This window comes from Leishmania mexicana, chromosome 30, assembly GCF_000234665.1.
Source record: "Leishmania mexicana MHOM/GT/2001/U1103 complete genome, chromosome 30".
NCBI lineage: Eukaryota > Euglenozoa > Kinetoplastea > Trypanosomatida > Trypanosomatidae > Leishmania > Leishmania mexicana.
Window position 1 is genome coordinate 46075 of NC_018334.1, and position 11357 is coordinate 57431.

At 60.6% G+C, this 11357-nt stretch overlaps 5 protein-coding genes across 5 annotated transcripts; all 5 read right to left on the reverse strand.

Moving 5' to 3' along the window:
• Window positions 1-13: 13 nt before the first annotated feature.
• On the reverse strand, window positions 14-487 carry LMXM_30_0180 (conserved hypothetical protein; the record flags this gene model as incomplete). The annotated part of the gene is made up of 1 exon (XM_003877488.1): window positions 14-487. The coding sequence occupies one exon, from the start codon at window positions 485-487 to the stop codon at window positions 14-16; it is 474 nt and encodes a 157-aa protein (XP_003877537.1).
• Window positions 488-1089: 602 nt separating this feature from the next.
• On the reverse strand, window positions 1090-2967 carry LMXM_30_0190 (putative nucleolar protein; the record flags this gene model as incomplete). Its single annotated transcript, XM_003877489.1, has 1 exon — window positions 1090-2967. The coding sequence occupies one exon, from the start codon at window positions 2965-2967 to the stop codon at window positions 1090-1092; it is 1878 nt and encodes a 625-aa protein (XP_003877538.1).
• Window positions 2968-3745: 778 nt separating this feature from the next.
• On the reverse strand, window positions 3746-5380 carry LMXM_30_0200 (WD repeat protein; the record flags this gene model as incomplete). The annotated part of the gene is made up of 1 exon (XM_003877490.1): window positions 3746-5380. One exon carries the CDS (start codon window positions 5378-5380, stop codon window positions 3746-3748), a length of 1635 nt encoding a protein of 544 aa, XP_003877539.1.
• Window positions 5381-7456: 2076 nt separating this feature from the next.
• LMXM_30_0210 (conserved hypothetical protein) lies at window positions 7457-9025 on the reverse strand (the record flags this gene model as incomplete). The annotated part of the gene is made up of 1 exon (XM_003877491.1): window positions 7457-9025. The coding sequence occupies one exon, from the start codon at window positions 9023-9025 to the stop codon at window positions 7457-7459; it is 1569 nt and encodes a 522-aa protein (XP_003877540.1).
• A 468-nt stretch (window positions 9026-9493) lies between these two features.
• LMXM_30_0220 (conserved hypothetical protein) lies at window positions 9494-10117 on the reverse strand (the record flags this gene model as incomplete). The annotated part of the gene is made up of 1 exon (XM_003877492.1): window positions 9494-10117. The coding sequence occupies one exon, from the start codon at window positions 10115-10117 to the stop codon at window positions 9494-9496; it is 624 nt and encodes a 207-aa protein (XP_003877541.1).
• Between the last annotated feature and the right edge of the window lie 1240 nt (window positions 10118-11357).

Here is an 11357-nt window from a genome sequence, read left to right on the forward strand (position 1 = left end):
CTCCACAGCAGCACTAACCACCTTCCTCCTCTCTTAGCAGGGCTATGAGGTGGTGCACTCGAGACTTCGTGACTCTTGCGTGAACCAACAGCGCGTGGCTGTACACGCGCAGAGTGTCCGCGGTGATGGTGGCCACGGCGGCCTTCCAGTGTGCCAGCATTACTTCCTTTGCCGCGAGTTCGGCAAGCACATCGTTGGCGAGTAGGCGCCAAGTGTGCCGCACCAGATCGGATGCTTGACTTAGCCCGTCAAAGAGTGCGATGCCTTCTTGGTATATTCGGTGTTCCGCATGGAGTAGCTTTGCAGCGAGCTGAAAGTCGTCCGCCACGGCGCTTTCAAGCTCATCGACTGTCGTGAGATCCGTTAACGCGTGTAGTCGCTGCGTTCCCTTGGCCAGGCGCGGCAGCAGCGCAGACCAACGCGAGGGCAGCACCTCCAGGTACTGATCGAGGAGTGTGCCCTCTAGGTAGACAAGCACCTTTTCCATGCACTTCTGTGACCCAGTGTGTAACACAGTGGCAAAGTGCACGAGGAAAAGAAAAAGGCGACGGAAGACAGAAAGCTCGAGGGCAGTCGAGAGAGCAGGATGGTGTGTGTAGAGGAGGGGAGAGGGCTGCTGTGGTCACGCACGCATGCGAAACGGAATGAAAACATTCTCCCTCTGTGTGGCAGAGGATTGCTCATCCGGAGTCGACACCGCATCCGTGGCGCTCTGCTTTCTGCTTCATCTGCGCGCACGCGTATTCGCCTACCGGAAATAGCCGCACGGGTAGGGGTGCGAAGATCGCGGCTCTACATCACGGCAGAACGATTTCTGAGCTTGCGGGGGGGGGAGTACGATGCACCAAGAGGGAGGGGGGGCGATGGGAAGGGGGTGCTCGCCGATGACCTGCTTCTCCTTTGGTTGTGCGTGGCTTTGCCGCCATTACCCGACTGACGTGCTACACACACAGTAACACGCTGCTATCGCCGACTGTCTGCTTGGATTACCTCAGCAGCTGTCGTGGAAGAGGGAGGCATGGCGAGCAGACATTAGATTAGGAAGACACACGTTGCCTTTATAGTGTTATCCGCTTCCAGCGACAGCGCTCACTCACGCGTTTTGTGCGGCTTACGTTTTTCCTTCATCTTCCGTTCGCTGCGAGTCGCCTTGGAGCTCGGTGGAACGCTAAGCTTGTGGTTCTTGGCTGGCGCCTTTTCGGCCAACACGACAGCCTTGCCCTTCTCGAGTCGCACCCGCTTCGAGCCGACCTGGAGCTCCGTAATATTGTCGCTGGAGTGCCCACGCTTCTTAGACGAGGAGGCGGGCGTGCTCCCAGCCCTGGACAGGTTTTCGTCCGCCGCGTCCGGCTTCTTGGTGGTGCTGTCCGACAACTTCTTCATCTTGCAGATGAAGAAGCCGTCCATGTTGTGCACGTGCGGAAAGTAGCGGCGGGAGAGCTCGAGGCTGTTGTGATAGCGGTGGTGGCGGTACTTGGTGAAGCCAGGACGCCCAAACGGCAGCCCCATCTCCACCACCTGCAGATCACGCCGCCTCAGCGCGAAGTCCACAATCGCCTCATCCTCTTCCACGAGGAAGGAACAGGTAGAGTAGACAACGTAACCGCCGATCTTGCAGGCGTCGATGGCGCCCAGAAGCAGCGCACGCTGCAGCTGTGAGGCACGCTGAATGTCCTCGTACTGTTTGCTTGTCTTGATGCTCTTGTCCCGTGAGATGATGCCTGTGCCGGAGCAGGGGGCGTCGAGCAGGACGCGGTCAAAGTTGCGCATCACCCTCTCGTAGCCGGTGCCGTCGTAGTTCGTGACGATGCAGTTGGTGACACCAAGGCGCTGTAGGTTCGCGTTGAGCGACTTGCACCGTGGCTCGCTCACATCATTCGCGAAGAGAACGCCGGTGTTCTTCATGAGCTGCGCAATGTACGTCGTCTTCCCTCCCGGGGCGGCCGACATGTCGAGCACGCGATCATTCTCCTGCGGGGCGAGGGCCATGACCGGCAGGAACGAGGCCGCGGCCTGCAGCATGTAATGGCCCGCGAGGTACTCGATGGTGCCGGCGATTGGGACGTTCGACTCGAACACTTGCAGACCAACCTTGGACCACTTCTCCAGCGGCTCGACGTTCATGCCGCGCTTCACAAGCGCCTGAACAAGATCACGGCGCTTCGCTTTGAGCGTGTTAACGCGAATGGTCGTTGGTCTTGTCTTCTCCATCGCTTCCAAAAAGTCCACCGCCTCGGCAGGGGGGAACAACTGCAGGACCGCGTCCATGAGGAATTCGCTGTACTCGTACAGCTCGAGAAGGTCCGAGCGGAGCAGCTCGAGATACTCGCCACGTTCGCGATCTTCTTCGCGTTCCTGCTTGAAGTTGGACAGCACACGAACGGTCTCTTGAATGCGATCACGCAGCTCCTCTGCCGTGTTCGTTTTTCCAAGTAGATGGATGGCTGCGACGCCGCCCTCTTCCTGCTGCGCCGCATCGTCCCACTGCTCGCGATCGTGCAGAGGCGTCGGCTTCGCCGTGCGAGTCACAATGTCCTCCTGCTGCTCCGCATCGGCCAGTTGGCGCTGCGCCAGCATGCGGCGGCGGTACTTCTCAGCCTTGACCTCGAAGTCGTCGTCGTCCTGGATGTCCGCGTCGAAGTCTTCCTCGTCCTCCTCGTCGCCGTCAATGACGTCGTCAAAATCGATATTCTCCTCATCGCCGGAGCCGTCCTCGTCATCCCACGCCCCGGTGTATTCGCTGCTGTTCCCGACGGTGTCATCGTAGTCGAAGTTCGAGTCCTCCTCCTCTTCCTCAACCACCGGTGCCTTTCGCGCAGCCTTGGGCGCAATGACGGGTTTCTTGCCGGCCTTTTTCACGGCGGCCACCACTGCAGTGCCGTTCGCCTTCTTGAACGACTTCGCTGCGGGGGCGGCGGCTTGTGCCACCACCTTCTTCGCTACAACGGTGGCCGTCTTTTTCGCCATTGGCAGAGCGGTAGGCGAGATAAGGGAGAGAGATGAGCAGACGCAGTGCTGCACTCAGAGCGGCACGCCTGTGTGTGTGTGTGTGTGCTACGTGTGCTGCGGCGACGCTTCTTTGTGTGATGAGGTGTGCGGGAGTACACTCCCGTGGGTGTTGGGCACGAAGAGAGAAAGAGGTGGGAGGGGCGCGCTTGCGTGATGGGGAGGGGAGGTATCGCGGCACAAGGCGCTTACGGGTTGGATGTGTGTGTGTGCGTGTGTGTGCCACCACCTCCAGAGGCTGGAGAACAGAGGTGAGGGCATACCCAGCACCTTGCAAGGCAGCAGATACGTGGCCCGGCTTCAGAAGTGGGTCAGACTCTCCGTAAGCACGCATGGGATGTACCGGAAGAGAGACGCGGTAACGCAGCCCGTTCGCTCGTCCACCTTCATGAACGGCGCAGCCGAGGGAGGAGCGAGAACGAGACAAGGCGCGCTGGGCGGCGCCACGTTCGATGCCGCTGTGAATGCCGCCTTCTATTTTTCTTCTTGCTGCGATGAGGTTAACCGTGTTTAGTCTCGGAAACGGCAAGCACATACAGGCACGCACAACAGGGGGGTTAGAGGGGGGAGGTGACAGAGGCGACGCGACGTCGAGCGCGAGGAAGGCGGCGGGGGTGAGGTGCACTGAATCCACTTCTACAGCTGCACCCTCTTCGCAATAGGTCGTGCATCCATGACACCGCGCCTTATTTGGCACGCATGGTGATCTCCTCTCCCCCACCAACGCTGTGCACCACCGTTAGCTGAGAAGGCCCTCCTTACTAAGGGCGAACGACCTCGTCTTGTTATCCTTACCACCACTGGCAATAATCGACTGCCCCACGTACGTGACGTCCAGCACGCCATCCGTATGCATTGCATCCAGCGTGAGCAGAGCCGTATTGGTGCACCGCAGGTCATACACGCGCACCGTGGCGTCTTCACTGGCTACCGCGAAGAGGCTGCCCCCGCTGTGCTCGGCGTCACCCTCCTGCGCATCCCACAGCCACGTCACGCTGTAGAGCCACTGACGAGGACCGCTGAAGGTCTTTACGACATCCTTCTGCCGCGTGTCGAAGAGTCGGGCACGGTTGTCTGTGCAGGCAGAGAGGAGAAGGTCTGCTGCTGCGCTGTTGCCTACCGGCTTCACGGCGATGCTGTTGATGGGGTGGTCGCCTTTATACTGAGACTGCAGCTGCGCTTCTTCTGTGTCGAGGCACTTGATGTGGCCGTCGTGGCCAGCCGAATAGAGCCGTGCGGCACCGTGGGCAGCAGAGAAGCGGTTGCACAAGACTGGACGACTGTGATCGGTGAACGTCACGAGCGGCGCCTTCTTCGACGGCACCGTGTCACCATCCATCATCTGTTCCCAGCTGAACACCTTCACCGTGGTATCCCAGGAGGCCGTGGCAAGAAGCTGGCCCTCACCTGGCGCGATGGTGACTGAGTCGACGCCGTCGGTGTGGGCCTGGATGGACCCCAGAAGCTGCATGTGGCTGTTGGTGCTGTCCAGCTTCCAGGCTGCCACGCTGCCGTCCTTGCTAGCACTGGCGAACATGAAGTCCCCGTCGAGCCTGGTGCGCTTGCGACCTGTCTTGCTGCTGGCCGGCATCACTGGGTGGAGGGCCACCTCCTTAACAGCCTCGCGATGGAAGGAGCCGAGGGCGAGGCAGCTGTCGCCGTCCCACAGTCGAACGCAGTGATCGTAGGAGCCGGTCAAGAGAAGCTCCGCGTTATTGCGGTACGGGGCACGCACGCTACTCACCCAGTCATCGTGTGGGAGCAAGTTGCCCTCCTTGGCCTGCAGGGCGGGGGTGTATTCGATATTGAGCAGCTCCTCGCAGCTGATGCCGCGGCGCTGCAGGAAGCGGAACAGCGTCGTACCGATGTACTCGTCCTTGTAGAGAAAATCGAAGTTCTGCTCTTCAACACCCAGCACGTTCTGCACGAGTTGGTTGAGTCCGTCTGGCAGCACGTTGAGCGGTACGGAGAAGCTCTGCTCCGGCATGGACTTCGAGTAGGTGGTTGTGAAGAAGGTAACCATCGCGCTGCCCCCGTTGGCGCCGGTGGTGGCCTGCACGGCCGCTGCATTGCTGACAGCAGTCATGATGGAGGCGACGGACGATAAAGAGTCTTTGGAAGGGGAAGCGGTCAATGCAAAGTGCAGGTCCACTGTACATGCATTGAAGGGAGGGGAGGGACGGCGCAGAGGCCATAAGGCGGGGAGCAGAGAGGTGGAGGATGGGGGATGGATAGCGGATGGGGGGAGAAGTGAGCGGAAAGGCGGGTCGGATGGGAGTGTCACCGTATACTCTCGTGCTAACGGAGGGCGGGGGGGGTGATGGTGACCGTGGTGAGGAGAGGGTAGTAGGAACGCACAGATAGGGAGGGACATGCTGTCACTTGCCACTGCATGCCACAACGACTGTGCTCAGTGGTTGGTGAAGCGGAAGAAGAGGACGAGGGCATCAAACACCTCGGAGGCTACGAAGCGCGAGTGCGCCGGTTAAATTAGCGGGACGACGTGCACTCAACGAACGTAAAATCGGCTCTCGGGAGCGTACATGGACGTGCATGTGTGAGGTTGGATTTCATGGGCGTCCGTTGGGTGGGTCGGGACAACGAGCATTCCAAGAGTGACGCGCCCTGGCGTGTGTAAGGGCACGCACAATGCATCGGCTGTTGGAGAGGAGTTCTTCACCGAGAATGGCGGCATTCATGGTGACGGAGCAAGACCCAAGGTGCCTCTCTGTTGCCGCTCATTCCTGGCCACCCCGTCCGTCTCTCACTGCGGTTTGATGCGATCGTTGGCTGGCGGCGTCGACTCGGGAAAGGAAATGTTCAGGTAGACAATGAAGAGGGCTACGGTGAAGAAGAAGAAGAGCATAGACCAGATGGCGACGTCACCGCTGCGCCAGCTCCATCGGCGGTAAGGCGACATTGGACGCCCGATGGTGTCGCTCTTTGCCTTTTTTTGACCGACCGTCTCTCTGTGAGAAGAGCTTGCGTGCGCACAGAGAGAGAGTCACGAGAGTGCTGACGCCGTGCTGCGCGAACCACCTCGCCCTCAGCTGAGGAAAGAGTTACAACACCTCGAGCAGAGATCAGCTGTCGTGGGAGTATATGTGCGAGTGCGTGCGTGTGTGTGTCCCGTCGTTGACGCGTTCATTGGAGACGGCGCGCACGCGTGGAGAGGGACAGAAGGAGAAAGGAGAAGATTAGAGGATGAAGCCTGCCGACATCAGACGACGAGCGAGAAGGGGGAGGGGAGCATCAGACACACGTACACACACACACACACACACGCGTAGGACCACGCGTGGATCCATTCTGCGCACCACTTACCGTTTTTGTTTTTTTCTGGCGAGACACCGCTAAAGGTAGCAGAGAGCGAGAGCAGAGAGCGCGGGAAGAGAAGATGGCGAAGGCCTCTCATGCGCGCATGTCAGGTGTGTGATCGGTGGCTCCGGTGGCAAGGGGGACACCATCGTAGTAGATGTGACCCCCATATGGGAAGGCAACGCCTGGGAGGTGAGGTACACAAACGCATTGTTGTGCACACCACACCTGCTGATGGTAGGCGCCTCGGTGAGCAGCATCGTGTACTCCCTGACGTCTTGTGGGCCGGCACAATGAACAGCCGACCCATGAGCGTTGCTGCACAAGACGTCTGAGGCGACCGCTGCAAGGGTACTGAGGCGCTGCTGACGCACGCGCACGCAGCACACAAGCGCGATGCGGTCATCAGCAAACAGAGGCGGGCGATCCAGAACAAACGTGTTTCGGCCATAAAAGAGTCCCTGCTGCGTGCCAGGTGCCTTCCACAGAGGCGCTGCAGCACCGCACGGTGTGACAGTGACGTCCGTGACGACGTCCACGAGAGGCGCATCGCTCAGTTCGAATTCCAGCGTGCGCGCCTCCGGCTGATACCGTGCAGCAAAAATGAGGCATTCCATCTGCACGTCCAGATGCGCGCCTGAATGCCGAGACACGCACGTGTGTCTCACTGTCGCTGTCACTGTGTGTGTGTGTGTGTGTGTGTGTGTGTGTGTGTGTGTGTGCGGACAAAGAAGAAGCGAAGGGACGATAGGCGGAGAAGTGGGTAAGAGGGGGTCATGATCATGAGGAGAGGGGTACAAAACCTCCACAGTCCACATGCGCCTACGCGTGTGCTGGCGTCAAGCACTCGTGTCGAGCGATGCCAGAGCGAGAGAGCGGCCGTGCAGCGTGTCCTTCTAACTCTTCGCGGTTTTTTTTTATGGCGCTACGGCACCATTGCTGCTCCCTACAAGAGCAACGTGCACACCCTCACACACACACATGCACAGTCTTGCTTGCGTTCTCCCATGTCGACCGTTACGGCGCGTGGCGCGCCTTGCGGCCCTCTCCCCGTTCAACATGCCGAGGCACATGCAGAGACGCATGCCGCAAGATGTTGGCGTTCTCCCACGAGTACTCACCCTCCGCCTTCTCAACTCTTCAGCACTTCCTCCGTGAGAAGGAAGCAAAGGCCAAGCTCCTTGTCGAGCGGACAGCCGCTCACAAGCAGCGTGAGCCGCTCCGGCGTCACGGATTCCACCAGCGCAAACCCAAGCACAGTGCCCTGCCGGATCCTGCGCTCGAACACACTGAACGGGAGTCGGTGAAGCTCCCCGTCAGGGCTGCGCTCGTACTCAGTGGCTGTGCTGATGGCGACGATTCGTTCCTTCAGGGCGACGTCCTGCAGCGTAACGAAGGACACGGCCGCCACATCCGCCTTCTGCCGGTCCACGTCCTCGCTGTCCATCATCGGGAGTAGTGTCGACATGGCGTCGATCGCTGCCGCTCCGACGGTGGCGACGCGCACCTGCGAGGCCTCGAGGGTGATGAGGGTCGGCTTCACTGGCGATGTCGGGGTGCCGAAGAAGTACTGCAGCCACCGCTGGCGATTCCATAGCGGTACCGGCACCGAGCGCACCAGCTCCACGGAGTCTAAAAGAAAGATCTTGAAGTGCTGCCCGCCTCCGCAGGCCACCTCGGGTGGCACGTTCCAGCGCGGATCAAGCATCGCCTGCACAATGTTCATCGACCCTTCACCACCAAAGCGCTCCCATGCACGCTGCACGAGCTTCCACCGAAGCCATGAGCTACCCACGACGCAAACGTGATCGATGTCGGCAGCCACAATGGTGTCCAGGAGAGTGTCGAGTGGGTTCGTCTGCGCCTTATCGCTCCCCAGTGCGGCAGGTGCAGGGGAGGCAGAGGCGGTTGGGTCGACGCTCGACACCGCTGCTGCCGCCGCCACTTCCGCCTGCTCCACCGCGTGCGGCTCCACCACGCCAAAGTCAAAGAACAGCCCGCCCACGCGGCAGCGCTCACTGCGCGCCATCTTCTCCATGCCGTTCGGCAGAAGCTGCTGCACCCAGTGCTGGTAGAGTCGTGGGTTGGCCACACGCGACTGGGCGACTTGGGCATACAGCGCCGGCGTCAGATTCATCTCCTCCTCGATGTCCATGCAGTGCTGGGCGTGAAAGAGGGCTATACTGCCTGGGAACGCGAAGGCGGGGGTGTCCAGCACCCCATCGAGCAGCAGGGGGTGGTAGCCGAGGCGCACGGCAAAGTTGCTCAGCCAGCGGACATAGGTGCTCGCCCCGCAGTGGTGCCGGTCACTCACGAAAAGCACGCGAGGTCCAACGTCGTCGCGGCCTCGGGCCTCCACTCGTGCGCGCTCCAGGTGGGAGTGAAAATCCAGCAACGAGCGCACCCAGGTCGCCCCGAGCGACGTCGCATAGCAGCGCTGCAGCACCGTCGGCGGTGCCATCAGTAGCAGGGTGCAGCCGGTGGAGGTGAAGATGCTAAGGGAGCGGCCGGGCGGCAGGTGCACTGGCACTCCCGGAATCAGCTCTGTCCCAAATACCTCTGCCCGCTCCACTGTTGACGTGTAGTTGTCTTCCACCGGCTTTCGCAGCGTCACCTTGGACAGCTGTGTGGAGGAGAGCGAGGTGATGATGCGCAGCTCGCAGAAGGAGCCGAGAACGTACTCCCGCTCCAAGGACACCATATTCTCCGATCCTGCAGAGAAAGTGGGGAAGGGAGGGGAGTGCCCAAAGCGGTGGTGATCAACCGTAATGGCTGTCCTGGTGAAGGGGCAGCGGGAGCGATCAGAGGGAGGGGTGGGGGGAAGAGGCGAAGGACAGGGTAGAGTAGGGGAGGGGGAGGGGGAGAGGCGTAGTGTGAAGTGCCTACAAAAGGCGGTATCATCCTCTCACGCGTGCGCTTCTACTGCGGCCCTCACCGTGACTCCCGCACGCATCGCAAGACACAGAGGCTAGCCTGCATCAACTGTCTCTCCAGATTCCGGTCCTTCATGGTCCCTTAGTCTCACAGGTCCGCTTACGGTGTCTTTCTGCGTCAGAAGAGGGGAGCTCCAGGCACACAAGGCGAAAGTGCTCCCCTGTCCACATCACCAGCAGACGCGTGCCCCACAGAAGGCAGGACACATATTTAGCAGCCGTTTCACTGTACGCACTCACCGCCGCGCGTTTGCAGGGGCCTCAACAATCCAGCTGTTGTAGCCGGTGGGCAGTGAAGGCCGCGCGGCCGCTGGCTGGAAGACGAGCTGCTCTTCGACAACACCGTGGTCGTTCACTGTGGCTCGTCGGAGTAGGTGTGCCTCTTGCAGCACCTGCGCGACGGCCAGCAGCACATCTGTGTCGCCTTGCAGCATCGCCTTGGCGTGCTCCCGCTCGACCGGGTCGTCCATTTGACGGCGCAGCTCCTTGATGATGCTGTACACCTCCGCCGTAGCGATGCCGTGTACCTTGGATGGGGCGTGGACAGGTGGCAGTGGCGGCAGTGGGTACACCTGCCTCTCCTCCTCTTCGTCGCTGTCATCACCATCGTCCGCCTCCTCGTCCTCTTCGACGTCGTCGTCTTCGTCGCCATCTTCGTCAACAGCGTCGTCATCGTTGTCCGCGCCGTCGTGGTCGACGTCGCTGGCGGCGGTGGAAGCCACATTCGTGTCGGAGACCATTGCGTCGTTGGCCTGCTCCTCTTCGTCTTCCTCCTCGTTGGACATGGCCGCCTGCTCCTCGCCCTCCATTTCTCCTGCTGCGAGATGCAGCTCTTGCGGATCCGTCGAAGAGGGCTCCATGGTGCTGGGCCTCTCTGCGTTGGTTAAATCTAGCACTTGCTGCTCACGCAAGGAGGCGTGCGTGAGGAGGAAAAGAGGCATGGCGAAAGGAGGCCCCGCGGTGTGACAGGCGAAGGAAAGACGGAGGGCGTATTCGTGGGGGTCGTGGAGAGCAGGGAGAAGGGGGTGAAGGGCGTATCGGCAGCAAGACAGTTGGGCACACGGAAGAGAAGCCGCCGGAGAGACAGCGAGGGCGTGAGTGAGTGCGTTAGAGGCGGTGCGGCCAGGGTGCAGCGAGGCAGCCGAGGCGAGACGTGCGCCTGCCGAGTGCCCTTTTGGGCAGGCGGCTATCACTGTTGGCAGAGTGGAAAATGAATGTGGGGCAACAGCGGCACACGGGAGTAGTCTACATCAAAATCCCCACGGGAAGTGGCGACGAAAACGAGCAAACGACGGAGGGGGCGCGGACAGCGGCGGTCAACCGTCATGGCGTACCGAGAAACACGTAGCGACGCAAGCATCGCCCAGGAGGTAGCCCTGCACGCGCAACGTTTTCCTTCACTCCTCCTTCTAGGCACTTTCGACCGACAGCTGATGGGCAGCGAGCATCTGCTTGACCACGTCAAGCACCTCGTCACCGGCTTCTCGGGAGAGAGAGAGGAGCTGAGCGACGGTGTTGTCGAGTCTCTCGCGTGTGCAGACGAGTTCGACATCGCGCGCCACGGCAGCATCGACGTTCTCCTTGGCCTTTCCAATGGCCTGATCGTAGCGAACCGAAGTCTCGCGCAACGTTAGGATGTCTTGCGTGACGGACTCGTACTCTTGCAGCATCTGCTGCTGCGTGTGTCCAACACGCTCTTTCTCAAACTCCAGTGCCCGGAGCTCCTCCTGCTTGTTGCGTGTGGTGGCTTGAAAGTCGTTCGCCTCCAGACCGCGGCGGCTAATCGCGCTCTTGAGCTCCTTGAACTTGGTCGTGAGCGCCCTCTGCGTCTGCACCTCCTCGTCCTTGTCGGAGACCTTGTCGAACTTGTGCTTGTACTGCGTATTGCTCGCTTTGATGACAGCGATCGTCTTCTCGAGCTTCAGCATCTCCTTCTCCATGCGACGGATGCGCGCGTCGAGGGAGTCGCCGCGGTACTGGAGATCCTCACGCTCTTTCGCCGCCGCGATGACGAGTTGGACCTGCGACAAGCGCGCCTGTGCCNGGTCCATGCGTCCTACAAGCACCTCCTGTCTGTTCTTGATTGCCGTCCAGCTCTTC